The sequence below is a fragment of the Zingiber officinale genome, chromosome 1A, assembly GCF_018446385.1.
Source record: "Zingiber officinale cultivar Zhangliang chromosome 1A, Zo_v1.1, whole genome shotgun sequence".
NCBI lineage: Eukaryota > Viridiplantae > Streptophyta > Magnoliopsida > Zingiberales > Zingiberaceae > Zingiber > Zingiber officinale.
In genome coordinates this window covers 171780400-171797789 of record NC_055987.1, presented here as the reverse complement: position 1 = coordinate 171797789, position 17390 = coordinate 171780400, and the positions used below count along the sequence as shown (strand labels likewise).

General features: G+C 37.0%; 1 protein-coding gene across 2 annotated transcripts; it reads right to left on the bottom strand.

Annotated features, from left to right (window-relative positions):
- Positions 1 to 465: 465 nt before the first annotated feature.
- On the bottom strand, positions 466 to 17138 carry LOC122038417 (4-hydroxy-tetrahydrodipicolinate synthase, chloroplastic-like). Of its 2 annotated transcripts, none has more exons than XM_042598162.1 (3): positions 16746 to 17138; positions 2205 to 2285; positions 466 to 1484 (listed from the first exon to the last, which is right to left on the bottom strand). In XM_042598162.1, exons 1-3 carry the CDS (start codon positions 16850 to 16852, stop codon positions 557 to 559), a joined length of 1116 nt encoding a protein of 371 aa, XP_042454096.1. In that variant the 5' UTR covers positions 16853 to 17138; the 3' UTR covers positions 466 to 556. The 2 variants fall into 2 exon arrangements, with proteins under 2 accessions (XP_042454096.1, XP_042454097.1); XM_042598163.1 differs by lacking the exon at positions 16746 to 17138 and adding an exon at positions 13659 to 14038.
- Positions 17139 to 17390: the final 252 nt, after the last annotated feature.

Below are 17390 nucleotides of genomic sequence, written 5' to 3'. Positions count from 1 at the left end.
TTCAATTAATAATTAATAAAAAAAAATATTATATAGGGTGAATCTGAGACGGGTCCGATCAAATCCGGGACCCGACCCGAATCCACCTAAGGCCCGTTTAGGTAGGTCTAAACCTACCCCGCCGAGACAAGTTTGTTACAGGACCGATTTTCAACCCGCCCTATTGTCATGCCTACTACCATTGAAGCAGGCTAGATACCTAACGAATCTAGCGCATTCTACTAAAAACAAGAGATATCTTGGTAAGAAAAAAAAATGTGCGATGTTTTCTCTTGGCTTACTAGATAATAGAAATACAACCTTACAAGGACAAGTAGAGATAGTACAAAGTATAGACAACTTGCAAGATGGCTAATAAAAATCTGTCAGCAATTTCTCAAACAAAAATAGACAGACACTCTAATTCCTATTCCGGACAGAAGATTAAAAAATAATTACGACTGCTAAAGAGCAAGTGCATTCAGATTGATCGAAAATTATCAACCAGTTAAGCCCCACAAAGAGTTACAGTGATCATTCTTGTGAGATGTGGCTACAAGTTTACAACATAAATAGACTAGTACCTACCTACCAAAATAAAGTCATCTTCCTCCAAAACTTGCACATCTCTGTGTCCCACGAAGTTCTTACGCCCAAGTTCCTCGACAATTTTTACAAATTCAAGTCTCTTGGCACGAGGAAGAGGAACATATGGCAATCTGAATATTGGCCTAATAACACCAAGCTGAGCCAGAGCAGTATTAAGGCCTATAGGGTTTGGCTCCTGGAATGACCATTTTATGAGAGGCGTCAGCTTTGAGTTTAGTGAGTGATTCTTGCCTCGGAACATGATGTCGTGCATGAGACCTGGAACAAGATTGCTAACAACAGAAATAACACCTGTTGCTCCAGATGCCCATCTAGCATCATGGCATTCATCATCGTTTCCACTCCATGTAATGATGCCTTTATCTACATAATATTTGATACGGTCATTTCCCATGCACTCCTTAACACCTGCCATGTTAAGATTCTGTGAGATAGTCTGCAAAACCGAAGGTGGAATATCCTGTCCAGTCCTTGATGGCACATTGTATATAATTGTTGGGCCCATTGAAAGGACAGTATCAAAATGTGCAACCATTCCATTCATAGATGTCTTCCCATAGTAAGGATTGATATGCAATGCAGCGTGCATTCCCACAGCGAAGCCTTGTTCAGTTGCATGGATTGCTTCTCTTGTTGAGTTACTTCCAGTATTCCCTATTACTTTAACTGACGCTCCAAAACAATTGACAGTGTGTCCAATGAGCATGATATGTTCATCCCAGCTCATGAGGTGACCTTCACCAGTTGTACCTCCAACAATTACACCTTCAGCGCCATTGATAATCTGCATGTGCATCAAGGAATCATAAGCTTCAAGATCAAACCTCCCATCAGGTAAATATGGGGTCTTGATTGCAGTGATTAATCTTAAGGATTTAATATCATCAACTGATGTCCTGGAGCAAATACCAAGCAAAAAAGTTAAGTCAGACATTTCCAACTGGAATAAGAATTTTTAGCATTTGATCAAAGTGAATTTGCTATTGAATGCAGATGCTATGAAAATACAAGTCAGACAATTTTGAAATTTTAGATATGCAAGTATCATTAAGTAATTGTACGCTTTGATAATTAAAGTGCCTACTAGGGAGTAGGGGGTCATGGTTTAGCAGATTCTCTGGAGAGTCTCGTTTACACTAGTTTTTGGGCTGCACAAAATCACAAAACAGTAAAATCTCTAAGCTTATTGTATTTATAAGCAAGTACCAAGTGCTTTAGGCATATGGCAGGTACTAACTCTTGTTTATGGACAGAAGATCCATTTTCAAAATGCTATCAAATACGATTATTACCAATTGTAGCCTCAAAAAGAATAACTTCCATACAACAATAACCAAGCCTTATCTCATTACTAGATGGGGTCAGCCAAAAGAATAACTTCCATAGTTAAAATAAAATCACAAGAGACAGGATAGACAGTGTGATGATGATGATGATAATGACAAAACCACAAGAACAAGTTCATTGTCCTTGTTAATTACACCACGTTGCACTTTAACTTTGAAAAAATGCCTTGCTAATTAATATCATTAAAAAAACAGACCGTGCAGTTTAATAGAAGTGATACCCATGTCCCATGTCCCATGTGGATAATGCAATGTTGCAGCATAACAAACCTGTTTTTAATTTCTAGACTACGCATTGGAAGATGAAAATCAGTGATGAGAGCAGCCATTGGAAATCTCCATCTTGTAATCCTAGATGTACCACATGTAAGATAAATATTAGAAAAGACAAAGAAATTGCATCCATCAATCAGATTTAGTCTAAAAATTCTTTTTTTTTTTGTTCTTTTACTAGAAAAAAATGAACAATAAAAAAAGTAGCTGGAAGTATCTAGAACTATGCACTCACCTTGTACACCAAAGAATTTGAAACCTTCCTATTCTGGAATATATAACGTAATAGGATACATAACAACCAGGCATAAACTATAGCGGGCTCTGTGCCACAAGTCCATCACAAAGTTGATATCTTATATGGGAAACGGTAATCAGACACAAAAAAAATGGATAAAAACATCATCACATTGCATAAATTGGCACTTGGCAGAACTATCTGCAATTCCTACTTAAGTTGATATCCAAGGGAAATAATAACTGAGCAAGTTAGGTTCAGAAAGAAAAAGACAAACTTGGGGAAATTTTTCTGGTATCAACTCAGGATCAGATCTTTGATATGCATACAATCTAAAAATAGTTTCATAAATGTTAATTAGAAGTTTAAGAGTATTTTATCCTTTTCGATTGAAAAATCAAGGGTAAAGAAAAGATTAAGCATTGTGTGTGAATCAGGCCTTAGTAATTCTAATATAGAGAGAAACCAAGCAGATCATGTACAAGGTAGAATTTCTTCAACACCAAAGCTAACTGTCATGATAAAAAGAGCAATAGAAAAGGGATAGTGGAATACAAATATAGAATAGACAAAAATAGTTTGGATGATGATCTTTACCTAGTGATGCCATTTTAATAAACTACTCAAAATACAATATCCAACAGCTTCAAAAGATTGAGTTAATGAAAGAATCCTTTTGTATTGTCTATATTAAAAGGAATATCGCTACAATTTATTGTAGCTGCAATTGTTCAATCTAAAGGTTAAATATATCTGAGTTCCATTTGTATCTGCTAGATAATTCTAGGTGCCTTCAGCACCCTAGTAACTCAGTACGCAAAGAATGGACTACATCAATGCTTGGATGTAATGCATATAACAAAGAGCTCTTGCATTGGTAATGAGTGTCTATGGCTTGAAGATCAGGTTAGCAACTTGAAATATAGGAACACTTTTGGCAGGTAAAAGGCAAAAATTGGTAGATAGGATTGAATGAAAATAAACATAATAATCTTATAGAAAACAAAGTTGATTAGGGATAATGTAAGAGAAATGAGTAATACAACAAGATGTTGGTAATACCAAAAAACTAAACATAGGAACATTTTTGTTTGGTAGATAAGACTAAATGAAAATAGACATAATAATCTCACAGGAAACAAAATTGATTAGCGAAAATACAGAGTAATAAGTAATACAATAAAAAAATTAGTAATACAGAAAAAACTAAACATAATGTGAAGAATGAATCACAATAAATAAGCATTATAAAGATAATATCATCAAAGCAAAGGGAATTGAAGATACTCATATTTTTATGTTTATGCTCCTCAAGGAGGATTAGACCATTAAACCAAAATAAATACCAAAAAAATCAAGCTAACATCATTCTGTAAAATACCGGAAATAGGCGAATATTAATAAGAGAATTTTTCGGAATTTTTGGAGATTTTTCGGGAATTTTTCGGAGACCGTATGGACGAGTTTACGGGGATAAAAATAGGGCACGGGAAGGCCTGTTTGGGCTACTCTATTTTAAAGAGGAAATGTTTATTTTCTTTAAATCATTTCCTTTTTCTTTTATATATCTTTTCTTTTTATTTTCTTCTCCTCTCCCACGCTGCTTCCCTCTCCCGATTTCCCCCGACCCCGTGCCCTAACCGGCGCTGTTCTTATCTCCTTCCTCTCGTCGCCGATCACCTCTTCGGCTACTCCACCCGACGGCGCCGCCCTCTTCGACCTTCACTGTGCTGCCACCAAGCTCCTTCTCAACCCTAGCACCGGTTGCCAACACTGTGCCTTGCCGATGGCGTCGCCGTTCGCCGGGGAGATCCCAGCCACCAAACCTTCCTCCGATCACCGAGCAGAGCCCCTTCCCTCTACCCTAGCGCCGTCCGCCTACCCCTCATCATTGCCCGACGACGCCACATCGCCCTGCCGCACATCACCGGCAGTAGCCTGCCCTTTTGCCCTAGCGGACGACCGCCTCTTTTGCTGCAATTTGGCAGCATTCTAGCCGAGCTCTAGTTCTCCTTTGGTTGCCATTGCCGACTGCGAGTTTGCTTCTCCCCTTTGTTCTCAGCGTCACTCCACCTGATGCTATGCTGCTGTTGTCGGGAGTATTCGACTGTTGGTTACAAAATGGTAAAGGAGTTGCTTGATTCCATACGGTTAACTGGAATTCAGCATCGACGGATCTTGGGTCATCACCAGCGATTGTAGAAGAGGTAAGGAGAGCAATTTGTATAGGAACTGAGTGGTTAACAGATGGTATTGTTGATTTCTGGTTCTTCTTTCTTAGCTGATCAAGGGTTGTTGTTTGATTCCGACCAGCAAGCATGTGGGAGGATTTGTTGTGGTTTCAGCCATGAGTTTCTAGCAGCATACAGTTGCAGCTTTTCAATTGTGGATCAACAGCAATTCATCCGTTGAGGTGAGTTTTATACTGAGAATTAGGGTTAAATTGGGTCAGTTACTATGATTGGTTATGCTTATTGCAAGTCCAAATTTGAATGGATTAGTTTAAGTTGATTGAGGAGTTAGATGATCCAATTAGGGTTTATAATTGGATCTGGATTTATTATAGCTTCTCGAGGATGGATTTAGCTAATTTATTTATATGTAATTAGCTAAATCTGGATATCATATATTACAGGACTCTGATTTGCGACGAGTGGCCTTACGTGGGATTCCCTTTGGCACGCGCGATATTTGAGGCGGGTACCTCTTGACTTATCTTTTATGATATTGTCTTTGGATATGCATAGTATTTTATAACTACAAGCAATGAACATGTTTGTCTTTGGTATGTCACTGTTTGATATCCATAGCATGTTAGGTTTATCGCCTGTGACGTATCCGTGCTTATATCATGTGATTTATTGCCATGAGTACTGTATTACCATGAGTATCTTAGTTTCTAGAATAAGTGACATACCATGTTTTACTGAGGTTAGGACTAGGTTCTGGACTTTTGGTTTCAGTCATGTGTATCGAGACGGTCTGATACTTAGGTTTTATGCCATGACTGGCTTGTGTACCTCTATTTGTATATCATATATGATTCGTGTACCTAGACCTTGATTCTTGATATGTGCATATTGTTGGTACATATGTTATGGAAGGAGATATGTTTAGGATCTAGGTTGCTATACCATAGAGGACCTGTATGCCCTAGATCCGTGGATTGACCATCGCTTTTACAGTACCCATTTTGTATATATGGATATGGTTATGTTGATCAGTTTTTGTTATGCATAGTGACATGCATCATGATTGCATGCTGTGCGATTGTCGGCTCCACTATGGTTGAGCACATCGCCAGTTACATGTACTGCACACACCTCCACTCATGGTTTAATGGTATATCAGGCAGGTGTGTGGCGGTTACTTGTTTAGCTCCGTTAGTCATGACCAGTAGCCGATCGATTCCTTCTGTTTGGCTCACTGGCATTTAGTGTAGCGTAGTAGCCAGACGGTGGACTCTGTTGGCTCCGTTGGTCGGTGACTCGGTAATGGCAGAGATACCTCCCGTCGTTGTGTCAGGAGTTGAGAGCATTAGCTCCCATTTATGATTTGGGGTCACGGGACAGGAGTACTCCCGTCCACTCGGTCACTCGTGAGGAGTGGCGGAGTTGTCATAGCACTACCCACTCGGTCTCACCATTTGTGTGAGATGGCTGACGTGGTGACCAGGACGCATCATTAGCATCATATGCATTTATATTCTTATGATTGTGTTTGCGTTTGTTCTTTGATTTTTTCGATGCATACCTTTGACTGCATACATGATTATTGACACTTTCGGTTTGTCGACCCTCTTGTGGATAGGAGTTCCTGGTGAGTCAGCTTCCTCGGTTACCTTTCGGTTTGCATATTCCTATATATGATTAGGAAGTTGTATTCCATATTTATTCTGTTAGATATATCTTACTACTCATGGTATTATCTGAGTTGTTGAACTCACCCCTGTTGACACTATCTTTTTCAGGTACCAGGTTATTTATGGTGTCGCTTGGAGCATCCTGTCTGCTGGTCCCCACGTCACATCAGAAGACTTATCGGTTCGCGTATGTTTTGTTTGTTTTATGTATCAGTTTGTTTAGCTCTGTACTCTGGTTTTATTTTTGGAGTGTTGACGTTGTTATGTGGTATTTTGTATTTATGTTATTGGTTGTGTAAGTCTAGCCGGCTAGCAGTTTTGTGTTTTGGTTTTGGTACAGTCGAGTGGGCTGCTTTATTTTTAACTGCGTGGTCATGTCAGCCAGAGGCTAAATTTGATATTAACTGCGTGGTGTTTGTTTTTCTTTTATTGTTATTATTCCAACCGCATGTGGCTGAGGTATATAGTGCTTGTAGAAAAGTTTCAGATTGTCCGCCGTACAGGGGAGATGCTGCCGAAATTTCTTCAAACAGAGACTCCTCCGGGGCGTGACACATTCAATTTATATCTGTAACTGAAAACTTACTTGGAGAAGAATTAAATGTAGATGTAGAAGAGAATATGGAGTGGTGTGATAAGGTCAATTCGTAGAGAGTTCAAATATTTAGGAAGTAGGAGTGGTGTGAGAAAATCCAAAAGGATTTTCATTGTAAAAAATAACAGAATTGAAATGAGAATACATTGAGTACGTATAATTAGAACAAATTGAAAACACAAAAGTAATAAGTCTAGAAAATTGCAAACCATTAAAAGTTTAAAGCATATGATAATTTTTATGGCAACATAAGAACTGAGAATGGAGAAGAAAGATAGTTATTGGATTGTTAAATATAGGTAAAAGAAAGATTGATATTTAGATAATATTAGTTATGTTAGATAATATTGGCAACAAAATAAAGAAAAGTTACAAACTATTTAATAGGGACTCAATAAGTTAAGCTTTAGAGTTAAGAGATACAAATTTAAGATAAATTTAGGTACCAATATTTTGTTCATTCCACTAGTTCAAATGATGTTAGAGAATCTGTGAAGAAGGATACAAAAATATAAATCCAAATCCCTATTGAAGTTTAGAAATCTCAAAGGTATATTTTGCTCAACTAAGTCATTCAATAAAATTTTTAAATTTAAGAAGATGATTGATATTTAGTACCAAATAATTTTTTTCAAAAAAGAAAAGGTGATGTATAAAATTTAGTATAGCCAAGATAAGAGATAAGAATGTTAACATGGATGTATGGGATTACTTGACAAGAAAAATCGGAGAATAATTATATTTCAGATTAAGATGCAAATACCATAGGTTTTTGGATCGTTCGTGAGGCTAGAGAGGAGGGAGATGTGACTAGTCAACCACTTCTTTTCTTGTTCAATTTTACAATCACGATTAGTATGCAATAAAATATCAAATCAAACACAAAACCCACGAGCAATTCAAACACTTAGCCTTTTACATGATTTGAAACCCTTGGTTCCTACTCCCGTCTACACGTTCTCCTCCTCGAATGCGTTCCTGAGATGGAAAACCCTCTTCCAATCTTGTTTTCCAAAGATAAACAAGAAGATACAATACTGGAACTCTTCTATGGCTTACTTTCACTTGTTAATTGCTTTCTCTATATGATTGCTAAAACATGTTGCCAAATTTCCCCTTGTCTCCCTTCTTATAGACTTCTTGTTATCAACAGTTGTGTTATTTTCTGTCAGATCAGTCGACTGTTAACATACCTAAGTTGACTGATCTTGGGACTGCTTCAACTAAGCCAACTGAAATTGCATCCAATTGAAGTGCTTAATTCCTTGCATCTAATCAAAGCACTTAATTTGGTTAGTTACTCCATTCTGATTATGGGGGTTGTAAATTAGATAGGAATAATGCTGTGAAAATGTCAATTTCTTGAGTCTTCCCTGCTTAGTATGCCTACTTAGTTGGAATAGCAAGAAGCAACATTGTGTTGCTTTATCCTCAACCAAGGCTGAGTGTGGCCATGGGTGGGTGGGTGGCATAACTACTTTAAATAATGCACACACTAAAGGATTATGAACTTTAACTATGTTAAATTTCTATGTAATTATATAAGCATCATTAATTTGACCAAAAACTTAGTGCACCACTATGAGATAAAGGAAATTGAAGTGAAGCATCACTTCATTCAAGATTAAAGACCATGTATCCAAGGTAGCATAGTGCTTGACTATGCAGAATCCAAGTTTAACCCTTCTAACAAATTCACTAAGCCTCTTCCCGAAACCGAGTGTAGCTCTCTTCAAAGGGAGTTTAATATATGTTTTGTAGACTAGAATAGGTATTCTAGCCTTGCATGATCACCTAGAATAGGACTATACATTTATTACATCTAACAAAGCATTTATGAGAACATGATTTGTGTATGAGGCATATAGAAATTATGTAAGCTGTTAGGTGGATAGTGGATACTTTTAATTCAAAATGTTAATTATGATGCATCACTTTGAGCCAAAATAACATCTAATAATGAATTATGAAAATGACCAATCATGAGGAAGACGTGTATAATTCATGCATACATAGTTCAAAGATCATAATTAAAAATTTCAGTCCAAATGAATTTCAAAATGTTTTGGAAAACTTAAATCGATTTTGAATAAGAGTCTTTGGATGATACAAAGTTAGAAGGGTATTGAAGTTTTTCATAGTTACCATCTTTGTGCCAATCATGAGAAATAGAATTTATTTTCGTAAAAATATTATGGTATAAAAAGTGTGTTCATAAAGGTTCATGAATTTTAGACAGATTTTTTAAATCTTTTTAGAATTTTGATTGATAACATTTTTCAAATGAATGCAACAATTATGGCAACTGAATAGGTTGAATTGAGTCAACTAACTAGGTCTTCTAATCAACTTAAGTTCTACTTAGACCTGCCCATGGGTCGGGTCCTAACCGAACACCTCCCGTAATCGGGTCAACAAGTGGTTACTCATTGACCCGGGTTGCAACCGTAACCGGCCCGGCCCCTACTGGGTTAATTAACCGATGAACCGAGGGTTAATCTAGGGTTCAAACTGCTGGTTCGGAGTTTTTTTTATTGTTATAGCCACTGGTGGTTCCAACCATTTGGAACCACCGGTTAATCAACGGTTCTGATCGTTGAGAGAGGGGAGGATTTTTTTTTTTTAACGGTTGAAATTGTTTGACTATTTTTTGATCAATAGCTACAATTTAGTATCCATCACTCACCAAACTCTATAAATATAGAGCTCATTTCATCATTTCCACACCATCTTCTCTACTCTCATTCTTAATTCTGAAATCTCGATTGCTTTCGAATTCAATTCTATATGGACTTCAATTCTACAATTATAATCGAAGGAGGAGGTTCATCATCTCGATCTCGAAGGATCACAATATCAATTTATCGATGATGAGATCCAACAACTTCCAACACACAACACGCAAGGAAGTACCTACGGCAATACTTTTAAGGTTTGGCATGCTCCTCCTTTAAAATTGTCTATTTTTACTAAACATTTTGAGAAGGTCAATCTTCTGTCCGAGAATTACGTGCAAAATGTAAGCATTGCAAAGCCACCAACAAATTCCAAGTGAGCGGCAACCAGTGTTGTTAGAGGCGCGAGGCGCACCAAGGCGCAAAGGGCTCATAGAACCCGAGGCGTGAGGCGCGCCTGAGGCGCGCGCCTCTTGAACATGAGGTTGATGACTACTAAACTATTGACACACTTATAAAATATATCAAATATGATAACTATTAATATTCCACACACATCAATATCAAATATAATAAGTAAAACAACATCATCAATATCAAATATAACAAGTAAAACAACACCATGATAAAATTAATAAAAGTTTCAAACTTTCAAGTTTCAACTTTCTAATTTAAACTAACAAAGTTCATCAAAACAAGCGTAATAAGTCAAATTAATCATCAAGCTCAAGATCATCCTCATTGTATTCTTCTTCTTCTTTATCTTCATCTTCTTCAGATTCAATTTCTTCTTCTTCTTCTTCTTCTTCTTCTTCATCTCGAAGTCTTAGAGATGAGTGTCTCATAGAGGAAGATGTATTTCCCTTCTCGACTTGTTTAGGCCTAACATGTGAACTAGAGGTCATGGATGCAATATTTTTTCCTCTAGTACAATATTCAGGCTCTTCAGCTCCACTAGCCCTAGCAACGACATCCCATGTCAAGTCATCACCTTCAAAAACCAACTCATCTTCTTCATTATCACTTTCTCCATCCATTCTACCCATCAACCATTCATTACTATCATCAATATCTGTCAAAGAGATAGGGTCAATCTTATCACGTGCGTCATACCGAAGTTTTAAGGCACGATTGTATTTCACAAATACCAAATCATTTAAGCGCTGCTGAGCTAGCCTATTCCTTTTTTTGCTGTGAATCTACAAAATGTCAAAAATCACAATAAGTATAACAAAATAACAAAAAATATTTTCTACTTATAAAAGTAACATACTAATAGTATTACATTTATATTTATTACATACCTACTCAAATACACTCCAATTGCGCTCACAACCAGAAGCACTACAAGTGAGGCTAAGCACTTTAACAGCAAACTTTTGCAATTCTGGGGTATTTGCTCCGTAGCATTCCCACCATTCTGCTGGAGATAATGCTCTTCTATGTCTAATTGTCACATTCCTCCCAAATAGCCCTTCTGCCTTTCGATATATAGAGAGCTGGGCAGTGATTTTATCTTGCTCGGCAGCGTTTGAAACCAATCTCTCCATAGTTTCAAACAAACCATTCACCACTTCTCCACATATATTTGAATCTGTGTATGAATAAAAATATTCTGGATTCAAATAATGTCCTGCAGCATGCAGAGGCCGATGAAGTTGGCATTCCCATCTCTTATCAATGATCTCAAACACTTCTTTGTATTTCTCTTCTTTCTCCTTAAAGGCCTTCATAATTGTTTCTTTTGCCCTCTCCATAGCCTCATAAATATAGCCCATTGCAGGTTTTCTTTCGCCATCAACCAGTCTCAGAACACGGACTAAAGGCCCATATATCTTTAAAATATGCACAATACTGCTCCAAAATCAAAGTGTCATGATGATTTTAGCTACCTTCTTCCCGCCGCTTCTTTTGCCCATTTACTCTCTGTCCATCCTTTGAAATGAACATTTTCTTAAATTTTGCTTGTAGGTGCATCCTTTCAAGAGTGAGAAAAGCGATAGTAAATCTTGTGACACCCACCCAACAAAGCTCTTTTTGTCTTGTGAATTGCCTCAACATATTTACCATGCGGGGTGAACATAAATATAAGCATTCACACTCATTGCCTTCTTGAATGTTGCTTTAAAATCGTGCAATTTCCAATATCTTCTAAGATCAAGTCGACGCAGTGAGCAACACAAGGAGTCCAATACAAGTGTGGTTTTTTGCTTCTAATAATTTTCCTATAAAAGAAGTTAGAAAACTAGATAATTTTAACATATATAAAAGAAAAAGCATAATGATAAGAAAAAATTAAATAAATTCTTACCAGCAAGCACATTGTTACTTGCACTATCCGTTACAACTTGAATAACATTTACTTCTCCTACACGCTCCACAAATCGATCAAGTAACTGAAATATTTTCTCTCCAGTTTTTGCATAATCAGAAGCATCAACCGATTCGATGAAAACTGAACCTTTAGGAGAATTCACTAAAAAATCAATCAATGTCCTCTGCCTTTTGTCTGTCCACCCATCTGCCATCAAACTACAACCATACTTTGCCCATTCTGTTTCACACGACTTAATGTAATCATTAGTCACATTATCAACAGCCTTTTTAAGAAAAGGAACCCGCACCTCATGATAACTAGGTCCTTTTAGACCTATACCATATTGGCCAACCAAGTCCTTGAATAGTTAACGGCATTAAAAGGAATTGCCGCATCATACATCCACTCAGTTATAGACATACAAGTTTTTTCCCTCAATTCTTTCTTGTATGCCTCATTTATTGTAGTTTGTCTCTCTTTACCCTTTCTACTTTCAACATTTTTTTGCACATTAAGAGCAAAATATGTATCCATTGGACCTATTTGTCTTGGCCTTTTTTGCATATTCACTAATCTAGAACTTGTACTTGTACTTATAGGCGGTACAGCTTTAGCTCCAATATCATCCATATCAATATCATCACCAAGAGGGTCTACATCCTCAAAATCTAATGTCGCAAGTTTAGAAAGATTGCTTTTCTCCGCCTTTTTCTCCATGAAATTTTTTATTTCTTCACGTACATGAGACGGACATTTCTTGCAAGTCGTAGTATTTCGAAACCCTCCAACAAGATGCTGTTTTGCACGATAGATACCTCCTTTTGTAACTTTTTGACAAAAGTTACAAATCAAATCATTTTTGTTATTCGGATTAACTCTTTGAAAATAATTCCATGCCGGATCTTTTGATATATATGTTGGAGTATCACTACTACCTTCCATGATAATTGAACAAGAAAATAACCTAAAAAATTAAAAACAAAATAAAAAAAATTAATGAATTAATGGAATGGTAAACTACTGTATGTCTGTACCTAGTATCAACAATAATAGAAAAGTACTGTACCACTGGTACCAGCAATAGAAAAATAGGAAAATAAAAAGAAAAAATAGGGACAACATCACAGGGTTGAATTGCTTATGCAAAAAGGGAGAGAAAATATTTGCACATCACATTACCAACAAGCACATTGTTTGCACATTGTTTTAATTAGCTAAAAGTACCCGTAAACAAGGACAGCAGCAACAATATTTTAGTCCCAGCAACATAAAACAAAAAAACAAAAAGAAAACAGCAAAATAAAAAAATAAAAAAAAAGGGGGCAGCATCACAGTAGCAGCAGAAATGGGACAGCATCACAACTCAGCAGCAGCTGTCAACGGGAAGGGAAAAAAACAAAAAACAAAACTGCTGCTGCCTGCTGCTTTGCTGTCAACGGGAAGGGAAAAACAAAAAGGAATGCTGCTGTCTGCTGTCTTGCCTTCAACGGGAAGGGAAAAACAAAAAAGAATGCTGCTGTTTGCTGTCTTGCCTTCAACGGGAAGGGAAAAAACAAAAACGAAATAAGAGGAAGAAGATATAACAGAGAAGAAACGAAAGTGAACAGTGAAAACGCGAACAGAAGAAGAAGAAGAAAAAAAAAAGAAAAACCAGAAAACGAAGAGGAGCGAAGAAGCGAAGAAGATTACAAAAGAAGAAGATGAGAAGAAGAAGATGAAGTGAAGAATAGAAAAACAAAAAAAAAAGAAGGAAACAACGCATACCTGGGCAGCGACGGAAGCAACTCAGCGGCGGCGGCGACAGTGGAGGATAGCGCGACTCTTCAGCAAGGTTTCTTCTTCTCCTTCCGTTATTTTCTTCTTCCCTTTTCTTCTCCGTGCCCTAATTCCAAACCAAATTAAGTTTGAAATGGTTTTTTGATTAGAAATCGTGAACGGGAAGGATCGCGCGATGCCCTACGATCGCGCGATGCGCTTCGATCGCGCCTTCTGTGAGGCGCGAAAGCGCCCTAGGCGTGCCCAGGCGCTCCTAGGCGCGCGCCTGGCGAACAGCGCCCGCCTCGCGCTGTCGAAGGCGCTTTCCTCAGCGCCTTGTGCGCCTGACGCCTCAGGCGCGCCTGAGGCGCGCCTTTAACAACCCAGGCGGCAACTATGGGTCATTAAAACTAAACGTCAAAATGAAGCACCCAATGGAGATACCGAGTCCAAACATCAAACGTTCTCAAACGCAATTATCCAAATTTTCCTCAACTAGTGAAGGTATCGATTTAGATTTATTTATAATATCTGATAATAAATTAAAAGAATATAGCTAGATTAGAACATCTTTCTTTTAATTTTGGGTCTAAATGCACTTTCGAAGATTTTAGTCAATCACTTAATCCATCTGCTAAACGTGCTCCTCAAATAACACTTACTCATACAATTAAAAGATTAGTAAGAGAAAGGGAAAGAAACTAATTGAAAATTTTGGTAAATTAAATAATAAAATTTCTTTATGTTCTGATATTTGGAGTGATCACACATTCGTATATGAATGTGACTTGCCAATAGATGGATAGCTCTTGGGAAATTCAAAAAATGTTTATTAGCCTATATAGTTTTCGATGAATCACATAGTGCTCACATCTCTCAATTAATATATTTAATTTTAGAAGAATATAGATAAACTTTTAAAATATTTTCAATATTATTTGATAATGCAAGTTATAATACTAGTATTAAACTTAAACTTATATATCAACCTGCTATTGGTGTTTTATTTTTCCAAATTCGTTGTGTATGTCATGTTTTAAATTTATGTGTTCAAGATCTTTTTTTATAAATTTATAATTTTAAAAAATAATAATAATAATATAATAATCTTTAACCTTAGAGAACCGTGGCAAACCATGAACTGGAGGTTACGAACCGTGAACCGTAACCGTCCAAGACAATTTAAGTTAAGGGTCGACCTGTCAGGAAGAAGGTTCCGAATTGTCGATTCCTAACTGGCGATTCTGAATTGGTGATTCCGAACTAGCGGTTCCAAATTGTCAAATTCGAACTGTCGGTTCCGAACCGTGGTCGGGTCTAGCTCTATTGCAACAATATAGTGTTTCCGTTTCAACTAAGTTGGCAAAAGGCAACTACACTGGCCCCAATGCCTCTGCCAACCAGTCCCAAGGCCAACACGAAGAAGGTAAATCATGGGTGGCTACTAGCCCTTGGAATAGTGACTAGCGCATGAGGGAAGCATTTACCTCGGCTATGCCGATATTCAAACCTCAAATTAGCAACACCTCATGCACTAACCACGAGACTGTCCCGAAGGGACGTTTCAATTTTAACTAAAGTTTGATTTTTGAATGTTGGTCCATTCCCATGAACTTGAATTCATTGTTAACACTTTGGAAGTGCTTTCAAATTTTTTTTTTTTTGGATTAAAAGAGCTATTGTTAGTGCAATGTAGGGGAAGATTAGAGTATAAACTTATGAGTGGATAAAATATAAACAAAAAGAGAGATATTTTTAGAGGATGATTTCTTAATGGAGAAATTTCGTCTCAATTGTAGAAATCTTCTTTCTTTCAATTTGAACATTTGAGTTAGGGGAGGATCCTAACTAAGAAGACTTAGTATCAAGATGATACATGATCAATTCTAATTCTAGTGATACATTAAGGAGAAGTAGAGTTTAAGATTAAACTTATGTTTTTGACTAGGCACCCAATTTACATGACGAACCCGTTGGTCCTAAGCCTAGATAAAGGAGGAAGGTTGCATTAAGTTGCTAGCTAATGTTAAACTAAGGCAAATGTTCAATGAACCCAATTTAGAAGAATTTCACTCTTCACCAATTGTGGGGCATTTTGGCTTCCTTCGCGCCTATAAATGAATCCCAAGGGCTTTCTATTGAAAAGGAATGAAAAAGGACATCAAGAAGTTTATCGACAAATATGGACAGATATTTCTATGGACTTGATAGACGATTTACTGACATCACACGAACGGACTACTATCATGGTGGTCATTGACCACCTTACAAGATATCCCCACTTTTATTTGTTATCACATCCTTATATGGATACTCGCATTAACCAAACATTTGTTGATCATATAATCAATCTACAATGATTACTAAGATCTATTGTTTCTAATAATGATATTGTATTTACAACTAATTTTTGGAAAGAAGTGTTTCATTTGCAATGCATCAAGCTTAGTTTTAGAAAGAAAACTTGTGAAGAGGAATAATCAAGTTGTAGTCAAATCAGTTGAATAACTTGTGTATCGAAGATGCAACAAGGGAATCATGACACCAGTCAAGAAAGGTTTTTAGAGTTTATCGTTGTACGACCTTAAGGACAAGGTTATTTTAAAGGGTGATGGAGTGATACAGTCCCCAAATACACATTCAAATAACTACTGGAAGATATTATAGATCGTTAAATTTGTTATTAATTTTTAACTTTTCTGATATAATATGTCATTAGATATATTTATTAATTGTTGATAGTGCATTCTTACATGTCTATACAATTACAACAACACCCAAGTCTTATCCCACTAAGTGGGAAATTATGTTACCTTTAGAGGAAGCAATATATTATTGGAGTCCGATCTCCATCCTATCCACTCTTTTTCTTCTTTTCTTTATTTTCTCTGTTTCTTCTCCTTCAATAGAACTAGACTTTACATCATAAAATATTTTAGCACTATTAGTCCCAACCTAAACGAATTGAATAAAATTTCCACATAATTATCCTACAGGCACAATGTGCCCACTGCCAGTTACTTGGAATGAAAAGAAAATTAATAAAATAATGATGCATAGACATCAATGAGCCCAACCAGGAAAGACGATACTGACCTGCGGCAGGAGTCAAAAACCGGAACAAAATGCCGGCCCCTTGATCTAAGAGTCCCAGTAGCATCGGCGGATGACAAACCGTGATTCGTTATCAGCAAAGATGTCATTTTACGTTTTCTTATTCTCCGTCCTCTAAGAGGAATAAACAATGAAGAAGTAAAACAAGTCCAAGAAAGGCACTTTCTAGCCCAACGATTCAGTAGATGGTAGTGGTGTAAATGGGGGTTCTGATGGTAAGGGTTGAGTCAATGAAGTCGGAGGCGGAGAGGTGGCAGAGCTGAGAAGAGGAGGAGAGCGCCGGAAAGGAATTCATTTAAGGATAGTTTATTATTGTTAGGAGAAACGAAACAGAGGATGCGGCGGGCGGATGCGCTAGAATGGCACATTGTTAGGGTTTTAATAGACGTGGCCGGGTGCTTTTTCTTATCCTGCCGTAAATTTTTTCGGGATTTTTTTTGGGTGCGTTAAATGAGAGCTCATCATCCGTAGGGCCGATCATGATTTGGAATACTCTGTCCTTTCGGAATAATTTAGTGATCAGCGCATCAAATATTATCATCATAAAATTTAAGATTCAAAGTTGAGATAAATATCTCTCTTATATGTTAGTCATTATTTCAAAGGTTAGTAGTCGTGCGTGATTTA